The following is a 14036-nucleotide window of genomic DNA, read 5'->3' on the forward strand; positions in this document are numbered from 1 at the left end:
AGACACACAGATAGCTGCTCCAAACTAGAGCCTGATCCTCCAAACCCCTGGACCCAACAGCAAACATCTGTTGGGTCGGGGGGAATGCTGTAATTTATGGAACTTCCTGCAAAGTACCATGACTTACACCGGGGAGCTGTACGTCGGTCAGTGGTCCCTCGATGGATCCATGATTTTGAAAAGAGCTAAAGAGTCTCCAGGGCTGTAAAATAGGAGAAGAGAGACCAGAAGCAGCTAGCAGGCTACAAGATTGGCCTAATAAAGGTTAGTTTGATTAGTGGAACATCAAGACAAGTAAAAAGGAGAGATGGTTAACACCTGTGAAATGAAAGAACTGAACGGTTAAGTCAACTGAATCCCTCAGCTGTCACTGCTGCTGCACTAAGGAGAAGGAATCAAGGCAGGGTGCTTCTTTTCTGGGCAGAAAATCAGTTTCCCCACTTAAGAACTGCACCACAGTTTTGGAAAACTAATTTTTTGGGGAAGGGTGAGTGCAGTATGCAAATAAATACAGTACCTCAGAAAAGTCTCCATTGGCAAATGTTAAAATGCTATAGTTTCATGAATCTACAGCTCCTGCCCACTGGGGCAGCCAGGATCAGCTGGCTGAGTCAGCCTGCAAGAATTAAACCACCTTATAAAAATATGTTTGATGTTCTCATACAAATGGCCTTATATTACAGTACACACTAAAATTTAACAATCCAAGCCACTTTACTCCTGGTATGAGAATATCTACAAAGGCACTTAACACAATTTGACTGAGGGATGTCAACTTCACCAGCTGATTTGCTTTAGCTTCCCCAGATGCCCCCTGTAGACCAGCCCTTAGATAACACAGCTGGAAAAGTCAGCCTGCTGCTTTCCTATGTGATTTGGAACAGTTCCATGGTTTTATGGAAACCTGACTGCATTTTAAAGAGCAACAGCTGCCTCGAGCTCAAGAAACTCTGTTACATTTGCACTGAGAGAGTACAAACAGTAACAGCTTGAAGTTTCTGAACTTCTCCTGTTATTTTAAAGAGGTTATCATCAGGAGAAGAGAGGAGTTGTGTTTTTCAAAGTCCTATGCAGATTGTGCTTGACCCTGAAAGCTGCCACGTGTCCTCAGTCCAACTAAGAATCAGCAGAAGCTGTTTATTTGAAGTAATATATAAAGGTCTACCAAAGGTCTGCCACATCACTACAAGACAATGACAGCCCCCAACCCCCAGGATTAAAGCAATCATTTCAACTGGAACTCAGCCAGCCAGCCAGAGCTGGCCTTAGGAAAAATGGTGCCTTGGGCAAACTTGTATTTTGGTGTCCCAACCACATGTTCCCCCCTTCCCCCAAGTCAGTCGTGCTGCTGCAGGCAGATGCAGGTGGGCAGGGGCATGTGGCACAGTCCAGCGGGAAGGTAAAGTGGCATGATTCATCAGGCAGATGGGTAGACAGGCACCACTGCTGCTGTGCAAGACCAAGGTGGGCTGACTGGAGCAGGAGTCACCCTGCTCGCACGTACGTGGCCCAGCTCCTCCTGAGAGGTGACTGGAGGTGGGGGGCAGGGTGGGCTGGGCTGGGCTGGGCCCCACTCCTCCTGCTTGGAGTGGGGGTTGGCCAGGGTGGGATGGGGTGGGGTGGGGGGAGAATGCTACTGTGAGCACAGGCTGCTTGCAAGTGTGCATTCATGTGTCTGTGTGTTGGTGCACCCCTGACCATGGCACCCTGGTCAGTCACACACATCACTCACCTCTAAGGCTGGCTCCACAGTCACACACCTACAGAAACACATCCACCCCTTGCTTGTGGGAAGCCAAATCAGTCCTTTTCAAAGAGTCCATCAAATGGATAGCCTCACAGCATCCTTGGAAGGGCACAACATCTGGGCAATTTCAGCATCAGCAAGGTAGCCTAGAGCCACAGAAAGAATGCCCTTTCTTTATTATATAAAATGAATTATAGTATGTCCATTTCTTCCCCAAGTATTTCAGTGAGACCTTTCACCTGTTTCATTTTCTTCCTTTTATTTTCCGTATACACAGCAAGCAAAGTTAATCAGACAGATTCCACTAGAATATATTCACTTGGAGACAGACACCCTCTCTTGGTGTAAACAAAGAGGTACAGTAAGGAAAATATGTGGATTAATGGTTAAATTCTAAATCCCTTTAAACAGTTCTAGAAATGAAGTGCCCGATTCTTGCCCTTTATTCCCATTAATGATTTAGTAGTTCTAGTAGCCTAGTCATATGCAACATTCAAACACAGGCCTCTTTTCTCTTGAAAAGAGAATAGGTGCTGAGCTTAAAGTTAAGATTTGATGTATAAGAAAGACTTTATTTGAAAGGCTTCTGGCTGACACTGGCAGGTCTAAAATGTTCTTATTTAAAAAAGAAAAGCCAAAGCTGCTGTCAGAAGACAGAAACAGTTGTCAGAACATACATTCTGGGGTTTAGCTGTATTGTTTTCACTGGTTTTACATTGGGATACACTAACCTAGACTAAAGGGACTATGCTACACAAAATCACATGCTTAAATATATAGATTTTTTTGTATTACTAATATCCCCATAGCTAATTCATGCTACATAGTTTCAAAGTAGGTATTCCATCCTTAATACTCTCTGCTTGTTTCACTATGCCTTTACTTGGGAAAACAATCTGTGTTTCTATACACTGATGCAGCATTTTAATGGGTTACAAGAAATGCAGAGGAATGTTTATACCAAACCAAAGGAAAATAGAAAATTAGGTGGAATTCAAAAAATGTATTAAAAATTGTCTCCTTAATGAGCTTGAGCCTGCAAGATGCTGAGCAACACCTGGAGCTGCTGTACACCCTGTATCCTCAACTTCAGTAGGAATTAAGGATGAGGGCACTGAGTGGGCCAGTTCATTGATAGCATATGAGATAAGAGATCCACGATTTGAACTGTCTTGCTTTATAGGCCTTTGACCATAGTTTAAGGTGTAATTATAACCTATAAAATCCCAGTTGCCCTGGATCTTCTCCCCTGTGCTCCATATATAGTGGGGATCTCTGACTAGCTCCTGAGGGCATACATGCAATACAAACTGCCCCACTTTGTCTCCCTTGTGAGGTCATGTGCTTACATGAATTCACTCTAGATTTACACCCAGATAATCAAGACTGAAATGAGGCGCTCTTTCTCTCTTTCTTGGAGAAGCAGCTTTTCCCCTTTTCTCTCCTTGCACCCTGAACAGCACTCTTGACTCTGAACACAAAGCCACCTCACTCACCCTCCTCCAAATGCACTGGCTTTAGTTAGCCCATGTCATGCATTTAAAATGTCAACATTCAAAGCCTATTTATGTGAATGCTTATGCCTCTAAACCAGTAGGTCTTTAAAGGTGCCAACCTGCCCTGCCTTCTGCCTAGCCCGCTTTTGATTACTGTGCATTGAGAACATGCACACAGGCAATCATCTAAGAGCTGCTGGCATTCTGTAAATCTCCCTCACTTCTTTAGCTGGTGGCAATTTGTCTGTGTTCACATGACCTGTAAATGAGCCTTAAAGAGAGTGTAAATTTAATTTATTGACACTGTGGCATAAAGGGCCTAAGTGTAACTGTTACCTCTGGTTTTACAACAACATTTCTTTTCCACCAAAAATTCTGATTCATCTAAACAAACATTTTGCAGAGAAGTCTTGTGTAGTTCTGAAAGCCACCTTAGCAAAATGCTTAGCACGAGCAATGTCATTTTGTGCCTTGACATAACTAATGCTACTAACTAAAAGCAAAGCAAGTGGGTCACAGTTTAGGGTAACCTCTTTATAACTCATGTCAGCAAGAAAGTTAAAAGAAGATGTAGTTTAGCTGCCTGAGACAACAGAGTGCTGACAGCAGCCTGACAGGGAGATGGGCACTGTAAAAGGTGATTGGTGAATATGTATGACATAACTGTATATGGGACATACAGAAGAGAAGTGTAAAAAAGTATCTAAAAACCTAGGAAAAAAACTTAAAGTTGAGGGAGAGTGATACACAGGAAAAGAAACAGCAAGTACTTGAACCCTGGTGCCATGATGGATGCCTGGCCGGATGAAATCACTGTGTCCACTGAAAGGCTCTTGTAAGAATATCTATACTGACTGTTAGGGCTTGCTTAGAAGCTGGGTGTTGTATTTAAAGCCTTGCTTAAATCTTGGTATGGCCTATGTGTTCAATAAATTAGGATTTGAGACCAGATTAGTCTCACCAATCATTTCATTTCCATTTAACCCACCCCTTAACCAAATTTAGTACACCACTTGGATTTGACAAAACTTTCATCAGGAAGGTTTCTCACTTTCAGAATGGGATTTCTGGTCAAAATGAGAGAGAAAGAGGCCTCAGAATAACCAGTCACCTTGTTCTAGGGCATTCACCTGGGACATGAGGGGACCCCACTTCGTTGAATCTCTCCCTCTCATACGCATACATTTTGCAAAAATATCAGAAAAGTCTAATTTTTGTTCTGATGCAGAATGAAAACAAATTCCAAAGCCCTGACACATCTCATAAAGTGCAATCATGTTCTCCAGGCAGGTAAGTTCAGTGTTTCCACATCCTCACTGGTCATAACTCACCTTCCTACCAACTTCCCCCCAGGATCTGGACAGAGACAGACTTATATAATCCAATTGTAACTCTACTGCAGTGGCTTATGCAAGCTCCCTGGGGACTTACTTGGTCATTCTTTATGATATTTGCAGGAAAAGAAAAACAAGTCAGCTTGTACTCCTTGCAGCGCAACAGACAGCCTGCCAGCAAAGTTATGAAACAGTGCATTCTGCATACCTGCTGCTCACAGAAGAAACCCAAAGAACTTGAAAAAACCTACATCCAGGTTGTAATAGTTTCACAGGTGCAACTCTACCCTGCTTTCTGCCTGACTCAGACCAGTGATTCTCAACTAGGGTGCAACAGTGCAATGTTAGTATTGTTCGCTGTGCAAACATGATTCATAAATAAACCCAGAGATTTCAAATAGGAATCCATAGTGTTAAAACCACTCTGGCCTGTTGTGTTCTTTCAGAGTTATTTGCAACAGAAGAATTGCTCTAGTATTTTCCTGTAGTCCAAAAAGGAGTGAAACCTGAGAGCTGGCACTTTCCAAGGGCTGATCTGAGTCTAAAAAGGCTGAAAATCATTGCTTCAGATAAGCGCAGCTAACTATCTCTTTTGGTTCATAGTTCAGTGGTGCCAGCATAAAGGTTTGGACCACTATTTTCTTTCTGAAATGCAGGGCTGGTGCTTAGTCCTGAATTCATTTCACATCTGCCTCCAGAAGGCCGTCAGCTGTAACTCTTATAAATCAGTCTATGCCTGGACCATTCCAAACAGTAACTGGCAGGGGATGGACAGGGCGGTGCTCCAAGGCTGCTGCAGCTAAATGCCACACACTAGCTACAGCAACCCTATGGCACAGGCTTCCCAAAGGCAGTGCCATAGCAAGGGTGGGGGGCGGGGGTGAGCAAGGTGACTGCCCCAGGTATCAAAGCGAAGGGACGCCAGCAGGTGCTGCCCAGTTGGGGCAGGGCACAGGACAGAGCCATGAGTGGCTCATTTTGGGGGGCACAGGGGGAGGGCAGCTCCAACCACTGCATGTGCTCCTGGGCAAGTTGGGGGGTCATGTGCCCTCCTGATCTGTGCATGGAGCGAGGACAGGCTGCTGCTGCGGGCTTTGCCCCGGGTGCCAGACTTTGTTGCTACAGGACTGGACCCTAGTGCCTCATTCGCCTCCCTCCCTGACATACCACTGGGCAAGAAGATGCACCTCATATGGCAAAATTCCTGGGAAGGGCTCTATTTCATTTGACCCCTCAACCCCATACACTCCTGGGTGCAGGGCTGCCCAGCTTCTATGGCTGGGCTGCACTGGTCAGTGCAAAGACTCTTGGAGTCCTGGAGGAAAGGAGGGGGGCATTCTGGTGCCCTCTGCTGCAGTTGGTGCAAGATTGAGTTCAGATGCAGCAGCAGCTGCCTCCAGAGTGTGAAGACAGCTAGGACAGGTAAGACACCACACCCTTCCAGTGGTCGGCACTCTGCCCGGGGCACTGCAGGAGCTCACCACGCTTCTGATTCAAGAGGCCATAACTGAAGATCAAAAGTTCCACAAAGATTTTCCACAGAGAAGCCCACCTGTCACTGTAGATATCCAGTCCCTGTCCTGCTGTCTCTATAACTATGCACTTTTAAAAACAATCTAGCTGTATTTTTAAAAATAATTTAAAATTCATGTTTCTCTAGCAAGCAGGCCAAATTGGTGCACAAAGATGTGCAGAGAAGGAGAAATAAATCTATCTTGAAATGGTATTTTTCTTGTTTCCATTCAAAGGGGGGGGGGTGGTAGGAGACAGAGATAGAGCTTTATTCACTACCAAAAAAAGAAACAATTTTGCATTTCATCACAAGTTTTCTATTGTGCAAAAACTAGTCAGACACTGCCATTCCCTGAGGACAATGCACTTTAGCTTAGCAGTGCCACTTCATCTTCTGTTAACCTTTATAGACATAAATGAACTAAATCCTAAGACATATGCACATGAGGTAAGCATTATCCCCACCTTACCAACTAAAACAAAAGGTTCAATTGTACTCTCAGTTGCATTGGTAGATCAGTAAACTACACTACACCAGTGTAAAATTAATGTAGGAGAAAAACCTGAGAGCAATTAAGTTATCTCTTCTTTTAAAAATAGGCACAGTACAACCGCTTTGTTCAGAAGGGGCAACATGAATTACCTTGCTCCTTAAGAAAAGCAATAGCTTGTTTTCCTGCTGATGGAGAATGAACATTTTTGCTCAAGAAAAACACATACTTTAGGAAAACAAATATTCAAATCATGACAACCAGAGCCCCTTTCCCCCAGCCACATCACCCATTTTATCTCCCAGGCCACGTGCATGGGATTCAAATAGAGTAAATTGACAATACTTCAGCTGAGGTCGCCTCAGTACTGAGACATTCTTCCCCCTACCCCTGACCTCCCTGGAGCATTTAAACTGGCCTAATGGGGGATTTGGTCCATTATTTTTCTAAAGATTTGTTTTCTAATGTGATCACTGCTGGAGACATGTTTATATCCTCTTCCTTTATTTTTCTCATCTGTCTTCCGTTTCCAAGATTTTAGGACAGACATTCTTAATGGTTTTGATTGGACTGGATTTGTTTAGATTCTGCTGTCTAGCCCTGCAAGCACAACAGGTGTGGCACTTATTCACAAAACTGCTATTACTCTCTTTCCAACGTGAGCTGAATGCTAAAGGGTAGCAATAAGAGAAGCATGAGATGATCATTACAGTCCTGGTCTTTCTGCTCTGTGATGTTAATATTTGTCTCATGAAATTAAACATAAAATCTCCAATAGTTTATTTCTAATTACCCCCAACTGCTTGCACCTCAAGTACTGTAGAAAACCATCCATCTATCATAAGAGGGAGGGGCTGGGGTGCTGATCTCATTTATGCTAGTATAACACCAGTGTAGCCCAAATCAAAATCTGAGCCACAGAAATTATTCCAATAAACGGTTTGCGTAGGAGGAAGAGTTCTTCCCTATAAATGGATAAAACCTGAATTTGGACAAAAGGGGTTTTAGGTGAGAGAACCAGATAAGAGGGATAATGCTGCAGTGTAGGTGCCTGGTTCTGCTTCCACCAAAATCAGTGACAAAACCCTCTCTCCATGAAGCCCTGGCCCTACTGAAGTCAATGGGTGTTTTGCCATTCATTTCAATGGGAACAAAGTTTCACCCTGTGACTTCTTTTGTGAATGACTGTGGCATAAAAGGAAGTTTTGAAAGAATACAGATCTGAAATCTAATTGGGTTTTATTTGGGAAGCTGACCTCAGTTCTCATCTAACAGATAAAGCATACACAAATTAAACTCCTTTGTACAATAATTCATCTTTAAGAAGAAATGTCAGAAAATCTCCCACCCTTTAATGATGGTGCAGTTAGAAAGGAGCATTCTTTCCTATTCTTTTCATATATATTTGGTCTTCCCAGATGAAAATGGCTCTTTAGGGTTATATGTTTTTTTTCTCTCATACCATTGACTATTCGAATTAAATTTTAAACTTCAAACAATTTCTAATGCTCTTTGAGAGACGTCTCGCTGCTGAGCAGCAATTTGGGAGAGAGGTGCTGAGCTTTAGTTAAGATTTGATGTGTAAGAAACATTTTATATGAAAGGCCTCTGACTCACATTAGCAGGTCTATAGGCTGTTTGGCTATATCCAGCTGCAAAGACTTTCTGCTGTTCCTCATGTTGAAGAGAGGTGGGCACAAGCCATAGAGTGAAATTAGCCCAATCTGCAAAGAAAATCCACAAAGTGTAGTGTCCCCTTCAAAACACCTAGAAATTCCAATGCTTTTGCCAATTGAATCTTCAAGTGGGGCACTAGCAAAACCCATGACAACTAAAACCCAAGAGTAGAAGCCAGAGTAATCCTTATATATAAGTTACAATATAAGGCACATAGGATTGTTATAAACCATAGAAGGTCATATCTTGTTAATCTTACAATCTTAAGACTTCCCCATGCTAGTAAAGATGACTACAATAGCTCACTCATATTCCCTACTACTGTACTTGTTGGAGGAGTCTAGTAGAACCTCAAAAATGTCCAATAACAACTCATGATAGATTATTTTCCCCTCCCATCAAAATCAATCAGAATATTTTTGTTTTAAATCTCAGTGTTATTTCTATCTATAGATAGAAATATTCGCTCTATAAACCACACATAGAAATGTATTACACAGACCATCAGGTCAAAAAAATGGAAGACTCAAGTAAACCAGGATTATTTTTTTTTAAATGAATATGTGTTACCTCTTCAATAGCCACTAACTTGTCTTTGTGCTTCTCAAAGAGCCGAAAGGCAGGTTCCAAGCCCCAGAATAAACCAGCTACAGTTTAAATGCTTTGTTTGATACAATCAAGGAAAATAAAATCTTATACAAAGTTTGTATTGCTTTATAACTTTAATTGTAAACAAAAGTGCAAAGTTGGGCATGCTAGCATCATAGCAACAGCACTGCCATAGAACAGAGGCAATTCAACATATAATTCTAATGATGGCTGCTGTAATACTTAGCTGACCTTTTTTTAACCAAGGCTTATTAAGAAAAAAAAGAAAGAGATTTGCTCTTTCAGGCACTCATAGTAATTGCTAAGGGACAGCGAGTCCTGAGCCACTATAAGAGCCTGCCCAAGAACAAGCTTGTCAGGACTGCTGCCATAAAGCCTTGGGTGCAATTTTGGCCAGTCCTGCAAACTGAGACAGAAAGCCTAACCCTAAGAAGAGCTAAGCACTTGTATCTTTCAGAGAAGTAAACGGGAATTACAGGCACTTTCAGAACCACTGTGGTGCTTGAGAGGCCATCTTTCAAAGGAGACCTACAACTTAGCTGGAGACCACTTCAAACCATTAAAGAGCAGAGGGCAATTTTTTTTACAAGGTGTCACTGCAATTTCCAATGGATGATTTTTTTTTCAGCACCTCCTGTCCTAACCTCTTGCATAGTGTCACTGTATGCTTCCATTTCCATTCTGCTGGTGGTCAGAGTCAGCCACATGGTCCAGCTATTGCAAAGAGCAGCCTAAGGGAGGAAGCTTGGTCATAATATCAAGAGGGTATGCTAGTTCAGCACCTCCTCACATCAGCATCTACCAGCAAGGCTCCAAAGGAATCCTGCATCAAAGATTAGGGCTGCCTCCAGTGGTGGCAGGACCACACCAGCCAGGACCACACTGAGAACGTTACTTACCCTCCTCTGAGGACAAACAGCCCAGTGTGCCCTCTTCTCTGCTGCAAGCTGCACCCACATGTCTGCTGAGATTAATCAAAGCTGTATTTGTGAAGTGCAAAAGCTGCTCTAAAATGAAGGGTATCCTTGTGGTGTCTAAGGGGAAATCATAAGCCTCTTAATCACATGGTGCCCTCTACTGGCCAAGCACAGAATGGCCTTCCTACAGTAGCAAAGGTAGAGTTGAAGAGAAGGTTGGTCCAGGAACAATGCAAGAGGCAAAGATTTTTATGGGTGATATCTTTTATTGGACTAATTGTGTAGTTGGGAGATTTTGGATACCAAGTAGCCTTCTTCATGTCTCTGAGAAAAAAAGCAGACATATTATGAGCTATGCTGCAGACAGAATAAAGGGCCTGTACTAAACTTTAACGTAAATAAAAACAGGGCTTAAGATTCATAAACAGGAGCTAAGAGACAGGAGAAATGGAGTAGAAAGGACAGCACTGGAAACTCTTCCTAATCACCTGGACAGTTACACTGTGGTGTCCTTGTGCTCTGTTCTGAATCAGATGGACCCCAAAGTATGCCATGACAGAGAGCACCCACCAGCAGCATTGATTGGCTTCATTGTAATTCCCACCAAAGCCATTGGGACTGAAGGGCCCATGACAATGGAACTATCCTTTCACCTCTATGCACACTCTCAAAAGCCTGATCTATGCATAATTTTGGCATAGAGACAGTGAATGAGGCATGTGCCTATTCACTGGTAGCATTATTCCTTGGAGGGGATATACTGTATACTAGCAATCTCCTTCCTGTGTAGGAACGGCTAGACTGGGGGGGGGGGCAACCAGCAACACAGGTGCCACACATGGTACCCTGTGTGTAGCCTGTATGTATGGCATATGGCAGTTTGGGGAAGGGACAGGCAGTACAGCAGCAGATAGGACAGGAAGCAGAAATGAGAGCACTGGATCAGACAGGGAGCACAGGGAAGGAAGCAGAAAATACAGCAGCAGATTGGGTAAAAGAAAGGAATTAGTGTAATACTCAGGGATGGTGTGCAGCTAATTTGTGGACCACTATAAAGCTCTTTCAGATCGATAGCATTGCATTCATGCTAAGAGAAGTTGGATCAGTTAGTTATACCAGTCAGAGGTGTAGCAAGGTAATTCAGCACCCAGGGCAGGGGTGGGGTAGGCCAGGCAACAGCAGCAGAAAGGGAGTCCAGCACAGCAGTCCTGTGGGAGCTGCTCTGGGGGTCCCCTTTGCTCCAGTCCTCCCAGATATGCTACTAGGTGCAAGGCTGTGCCTGCTGTGAGAAAAAAATCCCTAGGTCATGGGGAGTACCATTCTGCTTGGCCCCCACCCCCAGATGCACTGCTGAGTGTGAGACTGCTCCTACAGCTGGGCAAGGGCAGTGAAGGGTTGCCCCTGGGGGTAAAGGCTCCCAGGAGGGATTCTGGTCCTGCCTCAGCTGGTGCCGAGCTGCTGATTGAAATGGTACACTTTTTATCTGGAGATAAGCTTAAAGCCAGGACTGAGATACTCTGGCAGGACATTGTAAAACAATATCTCCTGATACCCCATATTATGAATAGAGGGAGGTTTCCGGTCTTCCAGGCTGCCAGTCTGGCTCTTTGTACACATGATTCATACATTCACACATGTGAAAAAATATGTTGAAAATTAATCTTTGCTGTCTTGATATTTCCAGGATTTTTCCTTTTGCTTTTATAGACAAAGAAAAAAAATAGTTTTACCCCTATGCCTACAGATATCTTTCAATTCGTTGTTTCTCTCACTGATGCACACATACACAAACAATTATTTTCATAAAGCACAGAGGTGCTTCTGACTTTAGCATTTGAAAAAGTTGGCTGTTGCCTATGACATCTTATGGCTCTCTGAACCAGTGAGTCTCTAACATGCCACCCTGCTCTAACTTCTGCCTTTCATAAAGCAGATTTTTTGTGTTAGCCTGTTCCGCTGCATCAATTCTTATCTATAATAAGTCAAAACCAACCGTTAGGTTAATTTGTATTCAACAGCTCTGTTTAGAGAGACAACACTGTGGTCTGTTCTTCCTTACAAGAGAGGATATAGATATGTAATTTCCCCCCAGCACACATCCAAGAATATATTTATCTTGATTTCCTGTGTCACAACAGAAGTATCTTGCTATAGAGCAAACACCACAGCTGACTAGAAGCCTAACTCTGCTTTTAACTGCTTGTGTGCAGCCCCCAGTAAAACCCTACAGACTTTTTATTTCAAGTATATTTTATTTCAAGTATAAAGCCTAACCCCCTTTATTCCATAGCCTTAGCTGTCAGATAGCAACTAACAGTTCTGGGCAATGAGGTCCTGCAAAACAGGTAACTAGAATATTATAGCTTCCAATCATGTTGCTTCCTTGGAAGAAGAGGAGGTTAGGGGTTGCCTGCAGGCCCCTGAGAGCCCATGTACCACATCATCTTATTGTTTCCTTTTTTCAGACTTGGCCTGTTCACATTTTCATTAGCAGGCACACATGCAAGACTGTAGATCTGACTCATTCCCCCCCCGTTGTTTTAAGCATACAGCTACCAAAACCTTAGCATTAAATCAGAAAGGGCCAGTGGACAAGGCACAAGTCTCAGGACTTTTCTATAGTGGCTACTGGCCACCTAGCTCTGCTGACAAAGTCCCTAGGTGGAGGTGCATTACATGACGGCATCTGGAAATTTCCTACTAGCTTTGCCACTCCATCTCCTTGACCAACAGGAGCTCTGTGGTCAGAAGCCCTTTTCTGTTGGCATCACTATGTGTAGATGTTGTGGAAGGGGAGGTTTCTTGGAACAGTTAAGTTGGTAAAAGGTCTGATGGTCCCCTAATCCAGTGGTTCTCAACCTTTTTTGTACCAGGATCGATTTGTAAACATTGATGTCCAATCTCGGCCCAGTGCCCCTCACTCCCGACCCACTGCCCCACATGTCCAGGCCCCAGCCCCACACATGCCCAGAGTGGAACTCTGCTAGCCTGCAAGGGAAAATCCAGTTTCCCACATTTCTCTCCTTTAAAGGAGAATTAATTTTTTAAGTTTGTTGATCCATTTTTAAAGTTCGTTTGCAATTGTTTCATATATTGTTGTGACCCACTTTTGGGTCATGACCCATGGGTTGTGAAATGCTGCATCAACACAGCTTTGCCAAAAAACTTTGTAGTGTAGGCCAAGCCTAAAAGTTAAAACCACAGGTGCCATTCCTGGCTCTTCCACGGATTCACACGGACCTGATTCCATACTACTAGCCTAATTTGTCATTTATACCAGTTAGTAGTAAGTGTAACATTCTAGCAGTTCAGAACAGGAGTATTTTACACTCATTGGGCACTGATATAAATGACTACTCAGAAAGGTCAGGTGGTGGGAAATTGGATGTGATGGCAAGCAACATTGTGGCCAATCAATTAATGTCTCTGTTTCCCTTTTTCTGTGAGCGAAGTCAGGAGAGTAAAAATCTTCACCTCTGTACAGCATTGTGGGATCCAGAGAAGACAAGTGCTGGTAAGGGTTCTTTTAAGGGATAAGTGGTTTATTATTTCTCTGATAGAAAAAAAATCTTTGTACTGGGAAAAAGCACATAGCAAAACCAACCTTTCTGCTAGACTGATCACTCTCTCAAATTCATTTACCTGCTCTGTCATGGAAACAAAAGCTTGAACTCCAGCCTGGATGGAACAAAAACAAACATACACAAAAACAAACATGTCACCAATGAAACATACGCTTCCATCTGGTTATTGATTTCAGTTTATAGAATGCCTGACTATTCATGAGAAGACTCACCTGTGAACTGAAAGCACCTTAGCTACAGATATTATTTTTTTAAAAATCAGAAAAAGGATTTCTAAAGCATATCCAAATGACTTCTTAGTCATGGAGCCCCGCAGGACTGAACTCAAAAATCCTCTGTGGTTATAAATTCTGCCACCAACAGAAAAAGGAAATAAGCTCATGTACCTGTTACTCTTCCTCTGGCCAGCCCCTACTTGTCAGCTTCATTCACAAGGTAGCTGGTCCTGAACTAAGGTACCCCTTCTGCTGCAGTCCCCTGCCCATGTGATATTGCATTGCAGGATGGGGACCCAAAGCTGACAGCTTTGCAGTGAAGCGGTGTTAAATATTAGTTTTTTACTATATGCTTGTAATGGGCTTAGCACAATGGGAACCCAACTGGCTGTGGCTTCTACCTACTACAGTCAGAGGTCAAATCAAGGTACACTAGTTTCCCTAGTGTAGAACG

The 14036-nt window shown here is 43.2% G+C and overlaps 1 protein-coding gene across 4 annotated transcripts in view; it reads right to left on the minus strand.

Moving 5' to 3' along the window:
* Positions 1-1991: 1991 nt before the first annotated feature.
* Positions 1992-14036, minus strand: part of TATDN3 (TatD DNase domain containing 3) — a 34322-nt gene continuing 22277 nt past the window's right edge. For 3 of the 4 annotated variants that reach the window (XM_019483191.2, XM_019483190.2, XM_059717945.1), the window contains one exon: positions 1992-13461. In XM_019483191.2, the coding sequence (XP_019338736.2) occupies positions 13201-13461 (261 nt within the window). In that variant the 3' untranslated portion in view covers positions 1992-13200. The remainder of the gene's footprint in view (positions 13462-14036) is intronic. The other variant, XM_019483194.2, reaches the window with a different exon arrangement.

This window comes from Alligator mississippiensis, chromosome 1, assembly GCF_030867095.1.
Source record: "Alligator mississippiensis isolate rAllMis1 chromosome 1, rAllMis1, whole genome shotgun sequence".
Lineage (NCBI taxonomy): Eukaryota > Metazoa > Chordata > Crocodylia > Alligatoridae > Alligator > Alligator mississippiensis.